The 15,818-nt window shown below is 35.6% G+C and overlaps 1 protein-coding gene across 1 annotated transcript; it reads right to left on the reverse strand.

Annotated features, from left to right (window-relative positions):
• Positions 1 to 13,259: 13,259 nt before the first annotated feature.
• Positions 13,260 to 14,536, reverse strand: LOC145055447 (uncharacterized). Its single transcript, XM_079003773.1, has one exon. It carries the CDS (start codon positions 14,449 to 14,451, stop codon positions 13,483 to 13,485), a length of 969 nt encoding a protein of 322 aa, XP_078859899.1. The 5' UTR covers positions 14,452 to 14,536; the 3' UTR covers positions 13,260 to 13,482.
• Positions 14,537 to 15,818: the final 1,282 nt, after the last annotated feature.

A 15,818-nucleotide genomic window follows, 5' to 3' on the forward strand; every position in this document is an offset into this window, starting at 1 on the left:
ACGTGACGTTGGGAGAGTCATAGGGGGAAAAGGTGGAAGAGTTGAAGAAGCATGGTGTGAAGTTCCATCATTTCCTAAGTAAGGTAAAACAATTTCACCTTGACTTGAAATTAGAAGATCATCTCCAGAAAATTGAGGAAAACCATTTTCGTAAGAATGAGTAAGATGATTTCTATCTTCATAAGACATCATAAATGGGATAAAAGAGAATTCAATGTAGTTGATTTTAACCATTAGTTATTAACCCATAAATTTAAAATAAGGCTTGGATCCATATTTTCGATTCGAACTTTAAAGAGGGATGTCGTAATCAAATTCGAATCAATTTTAGGTAGGTAAGGCTTTGCCAATTCTAATCTTATGAAACTCCTGGATCCTTTGAGCTTCATTGAATCTTATCAATAGCATGTTTAATCTTGGGATCATGCTCTTACTTTTGTGACTGGGATGCCGAGGATCACAAACGAGATGTGAATAACCATGCAAACCCACATGACAACCTCAATGTCATTTATCATCTCTTATTGATGTTCCGATTAAGCACACATGCTCCATCAACAGTGCTAATTTTTCATGATGCCCATCATATCTCTTTATAGTCCATATTAGTGTGCCGGTTGACCACACATGCTCCACTAACGACATATAAAGCATGATATGCGTTTTCATGGATTAGCATACTTTTCACATTTTTCCTAAAGTAACTAAGAGTGGGATTTTTTAAAAAATTGTTTAGTTACTTTATGTCGTTATATTTATTAATGAAAACTTGTCCTATCAAATCCGTTCAGCTAACGACCCTCCACCATACAAGAGAGCAATGGGTAAGAATGGATACCTAATGACGGTCATTTTATAGGTCGCTTCCTTAAACTCCCCTTATATTATTTTTTCGTGAATGAGGCGTACTAGCGATTTGACTAAATTGTCTTATACATATAATATATTAATCTTATACATATAATATATTAATCTTATATATATATATATATATATATATATATATATATATATATATATATATATAGTATAAGGGTATTTTAAAACCTTTCTAAAATACTAGGTTTAAATTTAAAAAATATTAATTTAATTTAAAAATAAACCAATTTTGATTTGATCTTTATATTTTAATCAAACAATTAATTTAATAAATTAAATCAATATGGATGAGATAATTATTTATAATTAACCAATTAATAAACTAATTCAAATTTAATCCTAATCCTAGGCCTTTTAATTTTCAAAAATAGGCTAGGGTTTATCAGGTTTTAATTGTTCAAATTTTAAGGCTTTTAAAACAACAAATAAGGAAACAAGGTAAAATCTAAAAGGGATACCTCACTTTTCGAAAATGGGCAAAAGAGGCTAGGGTTTCTAAAACCCTTGTAAAAATCGAAAATATAAGGGTGGAGGCTAGGTTTTCAAGAAATTAGGGATTTTGGAAAATTGTCTCCTTAGGGTTTAGTTTCTATAAACCCCAATTTTGATCTATTCAAATTTGTGCATTATCAATGAGAACAATGGCACTGATACCACTGATTGATTTTATAGGTTAAAAAAAATCTTATTTTGGTGGAAAAACTTAAACCATAAGTTCACATGCAACCTAAAGGATCTATATTTTCACTATGATTTGCAACAAACAATAGAATAACAAGAACCTTAAAAAGTATATTTCTATTTTCAAAATTAAGAAATGGTTATTAGAAAAAACATAACTTAAGTTTATTATAGCAAATAAACTAGTATTCCTTCTTTGTTGGACTTTAGAAAGCAAGCACCAGAAGTCGCGTGCCTCTAATGGCTCACACCCAAACCCTAGGAATTGGAAGCTAAAGAGGAGAGAGGGGGAGAAGGAAGAATTTCTAACTCAAGGCTCTTAGAATGATGATTTTGAAATTCTAAACCCTTAGGGGTTTATATAGGTGCTAAGAAGGTTGTATGTAAGGCATGTTCTTTTTAAATAACCCTTACCCCAATGTTTCTTCCGTAAGTCATTCCAAGCTTCCTTAGAGCCCAAGAAACCCTCTAGGAACCGTCCCCTCTATAGGAGGTTCTGGAATTGGTCAATGTTAAAGTTTTGAATATTGTCACCTTTAGTCCTTCTACTTTTAATTAATCCAAATAAATCCCAAAATTAATTCCAATTAATTTTTAATTAAACAATACTATTTCTAATTAATATATTATTCTCATAATATATTAATTTCTGATTAATTCCCAATAATCCAAAATTAATTTATAATTAATTATGATTAATTCTAAATTAATTATAATCAATTTCTAATTAATTTATTAATCATATAATAACATAATCATTTCCTCTCTTTTTCCTAATATCATTCCTAGATATTTCTGGTTATTAGGGCAACCCAAAAGGACTTTATTTTTATTCCATAAAGTTATACTAATTTAGTTTTGACATTCACCAATTTAGCTATGACCTTGGACACCTATTCCAACAGGCTCTCCCTCCTCAAAACCTTAAGAACCTCCTTTAGATGATCTTCATGTCGCCCCTTATTCTTTAAAAAGGACCAAAAAATCATCAATGAACTCAATCAATAAACAGTCGAGCATAGGCCTACATGCATGGGTCATCAGGTGACCTTTTTGTGGTAGGCGAACTACCTTTCAAGTTCGTTAAAAACGAGGCTTTTGTGGAATACACCGACGCACTTAATGCTAAGGTCGTGTTGCCATCTAGACATACGATATCCCGGAATGTTTCCAAGTTTGACATAGAAGAAACAACCAAAATGCTTTAATTTTTAAGTAACCCAAACACTGCTATACATTTGACAACGGACACTTGGACATCTTCATGTCAAAGGACTACTTACATGGTGGTCACGGCTCACTTCATAGATGAGAATTGGATAATACACAAGAGAATTATAAACTTTAGGGAGACAGATAGCCATAAGGGAGAGGATATGGGCCAAGAATTACTCGATTGTATTCGTGGATGGGGAATGAAAATTGTCAGGACCATTACCTTGGACAACGCCGCTACAAACGACAAGGCAATTGACTTTTTGGTCAAAAAGTTGCCCAATATTTACGATGGTGGAAAGCATTTCTAAGTTAGGTGTATGGCCTACATTTTAAATCTTATCGTAAAGGATGGACTAAGATACCAAAACTATCATGTTGAGTGTATCCAAATGGCGGTATGGTATATTATATTATCACCACAAAGAATAAACAAGTTCAAGCAGGCGATGAAAGATTGTGGCTTACAAATGCAGAAGTTTCTATGTGGTGACACCCCTACCTGGTGGAACTCGACTTTCGAGTTATTGAAGTCTGCATACCAGTTACAAGAGGCATTTATGGAATTTGGCGTAAGAGGTAATATTTATTTTTAAGTTATATTTCAGCTTTTCAGCAACATTTTAAATATTTTGTAATCTGTGGGATTTTTTAAACAACTATAACTCATTCGTTGTAAGTCAGATTGACACACGGTTTCTTCTAACGTTTAATTTACAGTTTGTAGATGAATTTAGACCATTTGTTGATTTTGGTATTATATTCAATGAGTTATAGTCTTTCAAAGTTGAGCTATCAAAGCTGAAAATTTTCAGCTTTTCAGCAACATTTTAAATATTCTGTAATCTGTGGGATTTTTTAAACAACTATAACTCATTCTTTTTAAGTCGGATTGACACGCGATTTTTTCCAACGTTTAATTTAAAGTTTGTAGATAAATTTAGACTATAATTTTGTTGATTTTGGTATTATATTCAATAAGTTATAGTCTTTCACAGTTAAGCTATCAAAGCTGGAAAATTTCAGCTTTTCAGCAACATTTTAAATATTTTGTAATATGTGGGATTTTTTAAACAACTATAAATCATTCTTTTTAAGTAGGATTGACACGCGGTTTTTTTCCAACGTTTAATTTAAAGCTTGTAGATAAATTTAAACTATAATTTTGTAAATTTTTGTATTATATTCAATGAGTTATACTCTTTCAAAGTTGAGCTATCAAAGCTGGAAAATTTCAGCTTTTCAGCAACATTTTAAATATTTTGTAATCTGTGGGATTTTTTAAACAACTACAACTCATTCGTTTTAAGTCATATTGACACGCGGTTTTTACAACGTTTAATTTCCAGTATGTAGATGAATTTAGACTATAATTTTGTTAATTTTGGTATTATATTCAATGAGTTATAGTCTTTGAAAGTTGAGCTATCAAAGTTGGAAAATTTTAGCTTTTTAGATATTATTTTAGACTATAATTCTGAATTTTATGTATCATTGACAGATAAATCATATGAAAGGGGTCCCAGTAAAGTACCGGAAAATTATGAATTTGAAGTTATAACCAAAATGGTGAAGTTCTTTGAAAAAAACAAGACAAAAACATAAAAGATTTTGAGTGAAGCCTTAAGAATGTGATAAATACAAATCACGTTTTCCAAAATAGGCTGTTACATTCACTCTAATCGAGGTCTATCTTACTCTTCTCATATTGAGTTTAGAGTTTTCTACTAGGTCCTACTTTTATAGCAGAGGTACATTCGCTTCTTAAACCACCTCCATCATTTTTCTCCATTACACTTCATCTCATTCATGTAACCCTTGAGACTCTCAGCACTTACCACTGATGTTTATGGTTACACAACATCTGTGTTTATGATCTTAGATTCGTGCCACTACATACTAAGTGAAACCCAAACATTCAATACCAATAATGAATTGACGGTGAACAATTACTATGTTCTAGCTTTCACCAATGAAATCTCTTTTTATTTTTGAGAGATCCTTTTGAAAATGTCCTTCACCAAGACTTTTCTTCCCTAAGGATCCAGTTATATATATATATATATATATATATATATATATATATATATATATTGAGATTTCTCAGTTTCAACAAGCTACTAAATACATATCAAACCTACTTGTTCAACAGGCTACATTGGTCTCCCAAGTACTTCATTCTCTAAAAAGATGTATTTCATTGCTTCTTCAAAAGCATTTGGTTGTATTTTAACGGGAATCCACACAGACACTTTGAAGTCTCTCTTGACTTGAAAGGAAGAGATCCGTGCCCGGGATCTAATGTTTCATGCCTTAACTGACATCACAATATCCCATATACTTCGATTTATTTCTTTTTCTTTCACACTCTATGCACGAAAATCTTTGATTTTCCAAAAGTCTGGTTCTAATTTATATATGAGTTACTTTTTATAGCTTGGGTTCTAACAGGCATTATGGTGGATATTATAAGGTTGACAACCGTTCATGTAAATTATGTGGGTGACGTTTCAGATTAAGCATGATGGCTGATTCAACATTTATCCAATCATTTCGTTGATTTGAAAAAGGCACTTTCTATGGAAAGGCACGTAAAAAGTGAAACGTCTTTTCTCTCTCCTGCGTCATCATCGGGTTTGCCAACTGTCTACTCCCCATCGCATCCGGAACCGTTTCACAAAAGGACGAGATTTTAGGCGGATCTTTCTCTCTCCTCCTCTCACGTATAAAAGGGTATATCAAGATCAACTTAACTCTTTTACCACTTACAAATCTTGTAAAAGAAAAAGGCGATTTCTCTCACTGTTCATCATCTTCTTCTCAAGCTTCATCAATGACGGAGTCGTCTTCTGTTCAAGATACATTTGTTCACTCCAACCTTCTGGCCATTAAACCCAACAAGAATCTCATTATCGACCTTAGGCCTTCAGCCTATGAACCCCACATGCTGCAAATTGTAGAGTGCCTCAAATACTCTCCACTAGTTGTCGCTTTATCCCAGGTGGAAGTTGTTCCCATGTCTTGCCTTTCTCACATTTACTCCACTGCTTACTACGACAAAGTTGCTGAGTGACTACACTTTGACATTCACAACGAGAAGACCTCGATTTCAAAGAACCACTTCTGCAACCTACTAGGTCTTGCTCATGAACCAACCATGGTAAACCCCGATTCCATCACCACTGATCAATTGTTCTCCATGTTCTACAATATGGGGTATACTGAAACCCTAACCACAGTAACGAAGTTCAAGAAATCTTGCCTTCCTCCTCAATGGAATGGCCTCTTCACCTTGTTGTTCAAAGGTCTGTCTGAGCGAAGCGTTGGATCTGACGGTGCAAGCAAGTCCTTTATGACCATGCGTTATGGTTTGTACAATGGAGTACATTTGGATTATGGCTCAGTTTTATGGCAACAACTTGTTCAAAGCTTATCCTCTTCTTCACGACATACTGAAGTCTCCTGTGGAAGGTTCTGGTCTATTATCACAAAATGGGCGATGGATCGTCTCCATGTCCCAATCATGGCAGATTTGCTTCTCTCTTCTATTGCCACGTTTCATAAAACCAAGATTCTGGTCACTGATCCGTCCAAGTATCATTTTGTTGGATCGATTATGGCATCCATGTATGCTTGTGTATCTAACCAAAGTGCAATCATTCAAGACTACAAGAAACTTCCATCTACAGGCCCAAGGGAACTCACACCAGCAATGGTTCGTTCCATTGAGGAAGCAGATAAACCATCCAAGAGGGGAAAGAAATAGGATAAACAGCATGAAGGACTGGTCATCAAAGGAGCTAAGGGGCAAAATCCAAAGAAACGAACGACTAAGAAGGCAGCACCTTCACAACCCAAGCAGAAAAAGGTGAAGAAACCTGCTCGGCGGCTTATTCTTCAGTCCTCGAGTGATTCAGATTCTAATTATTTCCCTATTGGACATAAACGACCCTCTCCTACTGCATCTGAGAGCGAAAGCTCTGATGAGGAGGTTTCGGTTCGTGGTGATACCCATCTTCGCTCGCCGATTCCAGAAGTACATGTTCGATCTAAAGCACCTTCTCCTCCACCTGCTTCTATTCCTATTTCCCTACTTACAACCTTCCCTGTTATCATATCTCAACCTTCTTCCACGATTCCCATCCCAACACCCATTTTTGTTGACGCTGCTACTACCACAACAATAGGAGTTCAGATCAACGTATCTAATACGGGGGTTCGTTCTTCTCCACCCGAAACCCCTGTCACTATTAAATAGCCATCTCCTACCCGTTCAACTGAAACCAACACTGTTCTTGGAGGTGAGGACTTGGAGTTTGATTTCACATGCTTCAGTCCTTATCATGTTCAGAGCGACGATGATGATGATGCTCCTATCACCAAGAGACATCTTAAGGCTATGACTGATAAGCTTGATAACTTACTTTCCTCTTCCTCTGCTAATCCCTACTCAGAAGCTGGTCTCAAGGCCCTCTTCTCTTCTGTAGTTAAGGAGCATGACACCTCTATCTCCAATGCAACGAAGGCAATTGATGCCTCCACTTCTCAATGCCAAAAAGCTTCGCTTGCAGTGGAAGCCTCTACTAAAGACTGCAAAGAGGCAACCGCAAAAGTCGAAAAACTAATCTCAGAAGCTCAAATCTTTCTAGATTCCCTTGAAGCTGCTGCACAGAAAAATGCAAACACCGTGACTGCTTCGGTTGATTCTCTTAAACGCTCACTGGAGGCCGAACTATCACAACTTGGTGTGGCTCGTAAAGCTATTGAAGTTGCTAATGAACAGCTTCATACCAAAGTTGATGAACGGTAGACTACTCTTGAGGCAGAGCTAGCAGTTGAAAATAAAGTTATGGATGAGTTAGACAAGCGAACCACTCAGCTCGAAATTCAGAACCTAAAGCTTCATACAACAACTCAAGAGCTTAACAATCTAAAATCTGAAAGATAGGTGATTCGCAGTTCTTTTAATGATGTCCATTCAATCCTGCTTCATCTTCTGGACGCTCACGACTCAATCTTAACGATCTCCATTCGTCGTCACTTGGTTGAGAAATTACGTCCGACCTTAGATATTCTAAGTCGAATTGAAGGTGTTTCGGACACTTATGTTCTTCCAAAACAAGGGGAAGAAAAGAAATCCTAAGGAGGCAAACTTGACAAAAGACAACCTCCATGTAATGCCCGTAGATCCGAGCTAGTCAATTTTGAGGCAACAAGTGTCGAAAATGACTTTTCGGAAAAAGATTATTTATAATAAATATTCTTAACCAAGTTGTAGTATATGTTACAAGGTTTCTGTACATATAAAGAGCGTCGAAATCCGAGTTATAACGAAGAAGTTATGACCCGTCGAAGTTTCGCGACGGAACCGACACGACACCGGGAAGTGTAAATAGAGAATTTACGATAGAGCGACTTTTAGCCTTAACGATCTAAACAAAAGTCATAGAAAATGTTAAACTGAGAGTGTCCATAAAAAGAACGCCCAAATCTGACTTCGTATGAGGAAGTTATGATTTTTCTAAGATTTAACATATCAGTGCACAACCCGAAAATTCGAATTTTAGATCGGTCGATTTTCAGCCAAAATAATCTAAACGAGAAATGAAGATATCGTTAATAGGAGTTAAACGATAAAAAGACAGTAAAAAACGAAGCTCGTATGCGAAAGTGATGGACGAAGCTTAGTCGCTACTTTTCGAGCGCGATAAATTCGATACAGTTTTATAAATCCGAGATAGAATGAGAATTAGCCAACGGGGTCTAAATGAAAGTTGTAGTACTCGTAAATACCAATTCTTGGATATAAATAAAGTCGGAAACGGAGCTCGTATGTGAAATATATGGATTATGGACGAAGCTTAGTCGCTACAATTCGAGCGCGATAAATACGATACAATTTTTGTAAATCTGAGATAGAAGGAGAATTAGCCGACGAGGTCTAAATGAAAGTTGTAGTCCTCGTAAATAACAAAGCGTGGATATAAAGAACATAGAAAACGGAGCTCGTACGCGGAAGATACGGACGAAACTTAGCAGCTACTTTACTATAAAATCCCTATAAATAAAGGGTGAACCCTTCATTATTTCTTCACACCATAAGCATTTATTTCTCTATCTAACTTCTCTCTAACCTTCCTAAACCCTTCCCAAGTCTAGGGAACCTCCCTAGCACGAGAAGAAAGCCCCGGAGCGCCCGACGACTCCGAGAAGAAAAGCTTTCGGCTCGGAAACGCTACTCTAGCGAAGCCCGGTTTTTAATAAAAACTCGTTGTAAGTGAGCTACGCCTATACTATATTTAATATAGTTTTTATTTAATTATAGTAACATTATTAGGACCTTAAAATAATTATTTGGGCTATTATTATGAGTTATATTGAGTGTTATTTGACGCTTATATAATAGTAATAATAGTTAGACTATTAATTAGTCTCGGCGAATAATAGACTAAACTCTACTGGTAATAATATTAGGTTTCGTTGAAGGAAATTATTTTTTTAAGAAGCGAAGCGCTGTCTGAGTTCGGAATCACCACCTTTTCAAGTGAGTGCATAGTTACTTTCATCTTACACATAGATATGAAGTATTTTATATAAATTATGTGCTATGTGTGCATATTATTTGAGTACTTGCTGTCTATGCTAAATGAACGATTGTATACATGTTTTAAATTATTTAAACTGTATATGTATTTTATATCTACAATAATGTTGGGGTAAACCATGGGTAGATGTAATAGATGGAATATGAGTTGGATGATGAGTTGAGAGGGATTATAGACCACGAGGTGAGGGTGAGAGGCGGACGATGTGAGAAGCCTTTTCCTAAACGATGGCCCCGTCATTCAGCAGAGTATGGATGACAACCATGAACTATTCTAGACAGTCCAGTGGAACACTAGCAGACTCGCAACCTGTAGGTGTTGTGAACGATGTGTTCACCCGGTGTACTCTAAACCTTGGTGATCATCCAGACTTGATACCTAAACCCTGGTGATCATGCAGACTTGATGCCTAAAACCTTGGTGATCATGCAGACTTGATACCTAAACCTTGGTGACCATGCAGACTTGATGCCTAAACTCTGGCGACTATGCAGACTTAGTGCCTAAACCCTAGCGACTATGTAGACTTAGTGACTAAGCCCTGGCGACTATGTAGACTTAGTGCCCGTTGTATAAATCGTGGCAACGATGGACTTCGTGCCGATTCCTTAGGATGATCCTTAGGAATAAATGAACGAGGAATAGCTTATTCTTAGGGTAGATCCTTAAGAATAAAGAAGATAATGGGGATGGGTAATTGGGTTGATTGTTTAACTATTTAAACGTAATAATTATATTATTGTGGGTTGAAAACCTTATGTAATCACCAGGTTTCCCAACCTGACCCACTCAGTTTATTTATATCACAGGTGTTGAGATGAAGTCACATTACACTGAGAGACTTAAAAGAGATATAGATCACTAGTGATAATGAATGTAAGTTTTGTTTATGCTTATGTTTCTGTATTGACGATGACATCTCAAATATTTTAAAATAAATAAAAATACTTTTCTTCCGAAACGCTTTGATAACGTACTTATCATGTTTTATTGGGAACAAATTCCGCAACATTTTTATTAAAAGAGGTACTCTGATTTTTATAAAGCATAAACAAAATCGGTCTTTTCTGGCCGTGAAAATGGGGATGTCACACTCCACCTCCTCCAGAACCGAAAGCTACTGCTAGACCGAAGGATAATGAAGCTTCGGCCAGTAACAGTCAAAGAAAAAGAAGATCATTGGCAAAGATGATGAAGATGAAGAGGGTGATATTGATGATATTGTTACAGGAGCTCCTTCCAAGCCTGATCCAAAATACAAGCCCTCTGAGCAAGTGCTTCGGGAGAAGATGGATCAGTTGGAGAAAGAGATGAAAAAGAAGGAAGTTCTTGATAAAAAGAAGTCAATGTTTCCAGAGTGGACTATTGAATCGCTCCAGAGGGAAGTCATTGATGAACCGAGTACTCCTTGGCTTGAACCTATTTTATCGTTTAGCCTTGAGAACTCGAAGGACGCTCAGTTCGACATGCCGATCAACCGAAAGGCATTCATCTTTCACTGTTTCGCCTCTACTGCTGTCGTTCCTTCTCCAGACCCGAAGGTTGATCGGGATCTGCTGGAATTTAATCTGGAATTTGCTCAACCACAATACCTGACCTGGAGCTTGAAGAAAATTACAACGGTCAGGGTATTGAAGCCCTCTTCAGCTGGGAAATTCATCAATGTCAAATTCAAAGTGACCTGAGGCTCATATAGCTCGGTCCATACCATTTCCCTAGCTGACCTTCCAAATCTAAACCCACACGATTGGATACTCTTCAACAATATTCTGCTAGGCAATCCTCAGGAGTATCAGCCGATCATTGATCATATCAAGTGTATGCTTGTTTGCTACATTCATGAAGTAGCAAAAATGGATCAAGAGATTGCAGCTTCCATTCATAAGTGTACTACTGTCAAAGCAATTGGAAGAGCTGGCAATGTAAACACGATGATCAAGGGCAAGATTGACACTAAGTTTCATACTGTGATGTTCGTTAGGGGCGAAGGTCAAAAATGCCTATTCACTCTAATTGACAAACACATGTTCTCTACTGCTTGCTTGGAGCATATTTTGGAAATCATCCATAGGTGTAATCAGAACAGTGAAGCTGACAAGAAGCTGTTTACCGATATGCTTCGGTGGTATATTCAGTTTCGGCAGACGCTTCTTGCCATTAATCCTCGGTTGTTCAAATTCGTGAAGCAAGTCAAGGTCACACAACCGAAGTGAAGGTCTCGCCCCAATTGACGCAAAGGGGGAGATTGTTGGGATTATGATGTTGCGTCTTGGGCTCATTCCTTTTAGCCCAATTTTGTAGCCGGTTTGGGCCTGTCCAACCGTGTATTATTTTATTCTAGGGTTTTAGTATTTAAGGTGCATGCATGCATGCATCCTTAGTTGGTAACGCTTTAATTGTTTTCTCATCAATAGTATTGTAAACCCTAGCTCGCCTCTACAGTGGAAGTTCTTTATCGAGCTCTGCTGAGGCGTGACTACGTTTGAATCATAAGCTTCATATTAATTCTATATTGTGTTCTTTGTCGTGTTTGATTGAATAGTCTGTTCTTTATTAATATACCTGTGAAAGATCTAAACGATCAAGAGATTTATTCTCATCACTTGTTTGCTCTGGTGGACAAACATTTGTTCTCTACTGACTGCCTAGAACACATCATCAATATCATTCATCGGTGCAAGGAAAATTCCGAGTATGATAAGAAGAACTTCACAGACATGCTTCGGTGGTACATCACTTTTCGACAAACTCTTTTGGCCATCATACCGAGTTTGTTCAAGACTATCAAGAAGTCTGCTGCAGATCAACTAAAGTGAGCTCTCGGCTCCATTGACGCAAAGGGGGAGATTGTTGGGTATTATGTGTTGCGTCATGGGCTATTATTTTTTATATACGGTATTGGGCCTGTCCAATCGTGATTATAGATTAGGGTTACGTATTATATATAGTGCATGCATGAATGCCTTAGTACGCTAGTCATTGATTATCTTTTGCATTGTAACCCTAAGCACCTCTACAGTCGAAGTTCTTCATCGAGCTCTTCTGAGGTGTTAAAGTTTAATCATTCGACATCGTTCAAACCATTCTTGTGTTCTTTATTGTTTCATTTATTGTTTTTCTGCTTGAATCTATCGATCATTAAGGAATATAATTCCAACATATATAATAAGGCTTTAAAACTTATACCTGAGAGTCGAGGTGTTACATATAGGGCGATGGACCATAAAAAAGTAGACGAGTCGAGAAATAGTAGCCCATGGTATGAAATAGTAGTCAAATTACCGTTAATCGTAGTCGATTAACGTTGATGTGCTTTTTAATTTCTAATTTTTGACTAAAAAATGAAAAGTTACTAGGCAAAATGGTTGGATCAATAATTTGTTTCATTTAAATAACTTTTAATTTTAATTTTATGTCCCATTAAGCTCCATGTATAATCCTCCTTATAATTTTGCTAAGGCACTTTTGTTAAGGTATATAATCAAGATTTTTTTTGTCATTTGTCACATTTTCATTAAATTTGTTACAAGTTAGTTTGTGGTTATTTTGAATTAATTTTTTTTACATGTCATTTTATAAGTTTTTATATTTTATTAAATTTCATATAATATTTTAATGTAATAATTGCAATAAATGTAGTAATAAATAAATATTAATTTTACTATTAAATTTATCTTTTAATTTCAAAATTCACAAAATTAAAATTAATTAGTTTCTTTTCTTTATTTAAATTATCTGTTTAAATTTAAAAAATAAAAAACATTTTTATTATAATAAATCATTATTTTTTTAACTTCTTATAAAATGAAAATTCTTAAATATTTTGATATTTCTATTTAAATATTTTTATAAATTAACCATATAATATATAATACATAGTTCTCAAAATTAATAATATAATAATATAATATTGTATATGTCTTTCTAATTTCCTAGTACATCTACGCCATTGATGTGCTTGTTACGACTGGTAGAAATCATATACACGACACGTGTCAACGTTAGCAGTTGCCTGAAAAACGTGCAGATTCAAATACAAAAATATTGACTCTCTTTTATCAAAACCAAAAAGTTATTTACGTAGTTAAGGAAATATTTTAGTTTATCTTGTACGGGTTGCCGCGGGCACTAACGAAGCGTTACTAACGGCGTTAAATCCGATCGACCGGCATTTGACGGGAGAAGCCGTCGATATCGTCGGTACCGCAGATGCCGACGAGATGTTCATCGGAGTGTAGTTGATCGTACGACGGTAGGGGCCGAACCACTTGTTCTGCATGAATCGGTTTTTCCTCCATGGAGGGAGGAATAATCCTCTGGTTTTCAACGAACGCTTCGCGGCGTCGCTCATCAACTTGACGATCTGTTTTAGATCTTCACTTTTACCAACGAAAACCGTCGGGAGGTGGTGTGAGAGGCGGCGGAACTGGTTTGTCTCTCTAGCGATCTCGAACTCTCCGGCGAAATTGAGATCGATGTAGTAGCGAGCGCCTGAATCGGATCTGACTACGTCGATGAACTCGTAATTACCGGCAGTAAGTCCGCCGCAGCTCTCCCACTTCGTCTTACAAATCGCCGCATTGTAGCCAATATTTTGAAGAAACAACATCATGTTTCTATGGAGAATTTGTTGATTAGGTCTCAGAGCTTGAAAAATCTCCATACCTTTCATAACATGAGCCATCAACACAACTCTAAACCTATCAACATTTTGATTCCTCCACATTGAACGCATGATTTCAATAATTTTATCCGTACGATCAGATTCACAATCGGAATCGGAATCGGAATCAACTTCCTTGTCGTTCAACTGACAACCTTCATCATCGGCTTTATCATTACAGCATCCACTACCACCTTCTTCTTCTTCTTCTCGATGCAAGAAGCAAGGAAGCAGATTAGACAGACAAGGAGACGGAGATGAATCGTCATGGTAACCACCACTGCCGGCACTGTGTTCGCTACCGCTGCTTACATACACCGGTTCCACCCTATCACGGCCGACGATCCTGTCCTTGACCCGGTCATCTAGCGGGTCAGTCACTCGTTTCGTTCTCGAGAAAAACGCCATTTTCAGAAGAAATTTGTACTGTATGTCTCGCTCTTTAATCTGTCCCACAAAAAACAAAGAGGATTTTACTCTAAATTTATAGATGAAAATATACAAGGAATTTTACTCGAGAATATTCGATTCCCAAAAACGATTTCAATTTTCAATTAAATAAAAAATAAAAAAACAAATGTATCAGATTACTGAGTATTAAATCAACATTATCTTTGATAGTTGCTTTTTTAAAGTGTCCAAAAAAAGTCTTGAATGAACTCAATTTGTATTGCATTAGATTGTTGTACTGTACTAATTTTCTGAGGCAGTAACTCTGGCTTCAATTGGCAATGGGGTATATCCAACGACTCAAGAGTTTATTCCAGCGGTATCGAATAATTCATTTTCATTAATTCTTAATGTATTACATTTTAAAACAAAACTAATATTTTTTATATAGGGAAATATCACAAAAACTACAGAGTCTTCAATCTTTTATCTAAAAAACCACTGTTTTATTATGATTTTTTTCAGAAAAACCATTCATATTTTTTTTTATTTTTTCAGAAAAACCATTTTATATCAAAAAAATTCAAAATAACATCATTTTTTAAGAAAAATATTTTTTTTCTTAAAAAAATATTGGTTTTTTTCACTTGAAATTTTTAATTTTGGTATTTAGGATCATTTTTTTCCGGTTTTAAAATTGATTTTTCAAATAAATGTTTTGGTTTGTTTTTTTGTCCCGGATTTATATATAAGAAAGTAAACAAAACCGAAATAATTGGTTTTCCATTTTTTCCGTTTCGATATTGTTTATGTTTTTTCATATTTGTTTTTGATATCTTTTTGGTTTTTTTTGCAAACCTTGTTGTCCACCAATAACTTTTATACGAACGTGTATTATATAAGACTGAACGGTGTGGTGTTACCGCCAGTAATCTTGTCCGCCTGGGATTACCATCGGTAAAATTATATGATACCGTTCAACCTACTAGCTTTGCAAAGATATCCGTGATGTATATTGAAATTTAATCATTATGATGTGAGTTTACTAGCGATGTATATAAGTGCAAAAACATAACAATTTTAAAACTTTAAAGAAAAACAAGAAACCGAAAACAAAAAACCGATAATTTTGTATAACCAAATTTAAAAACAAAAAATTTCGGTTTCGTTTTAATTTTAGTAAAAAAAAACTATTCTTATTTTTGGGGTTAACAAATTTCGTTCATGGTAAAAAAATTGTGTTAGCATTCTGAGAATGGTTTTTTTTACTAAAACTTAAAACGAAATTTCTTTTTAGAGAACGTCAAACTATAGTCAAACTAAAAAATCATAATTGTAACACAATGCAGATGTTTCTATCTACATCCCAAATCAATGATTTGCAA

This window comes from Lactuca serriola, chromosome 5 (assembly GCF_051521515.1).
Source record: "Lactuca serriola cultivar US96UC23 chromosome 5, Lser_US96UC23_V15, whole genome shotgun sequence".
Taxonomy (NCBI): Eukaryota; Viridiplantae; Streptophyta; class Magnoliopsida; order Asterales; family Asteraceae; genus Lactuca; species Lactuca serriola.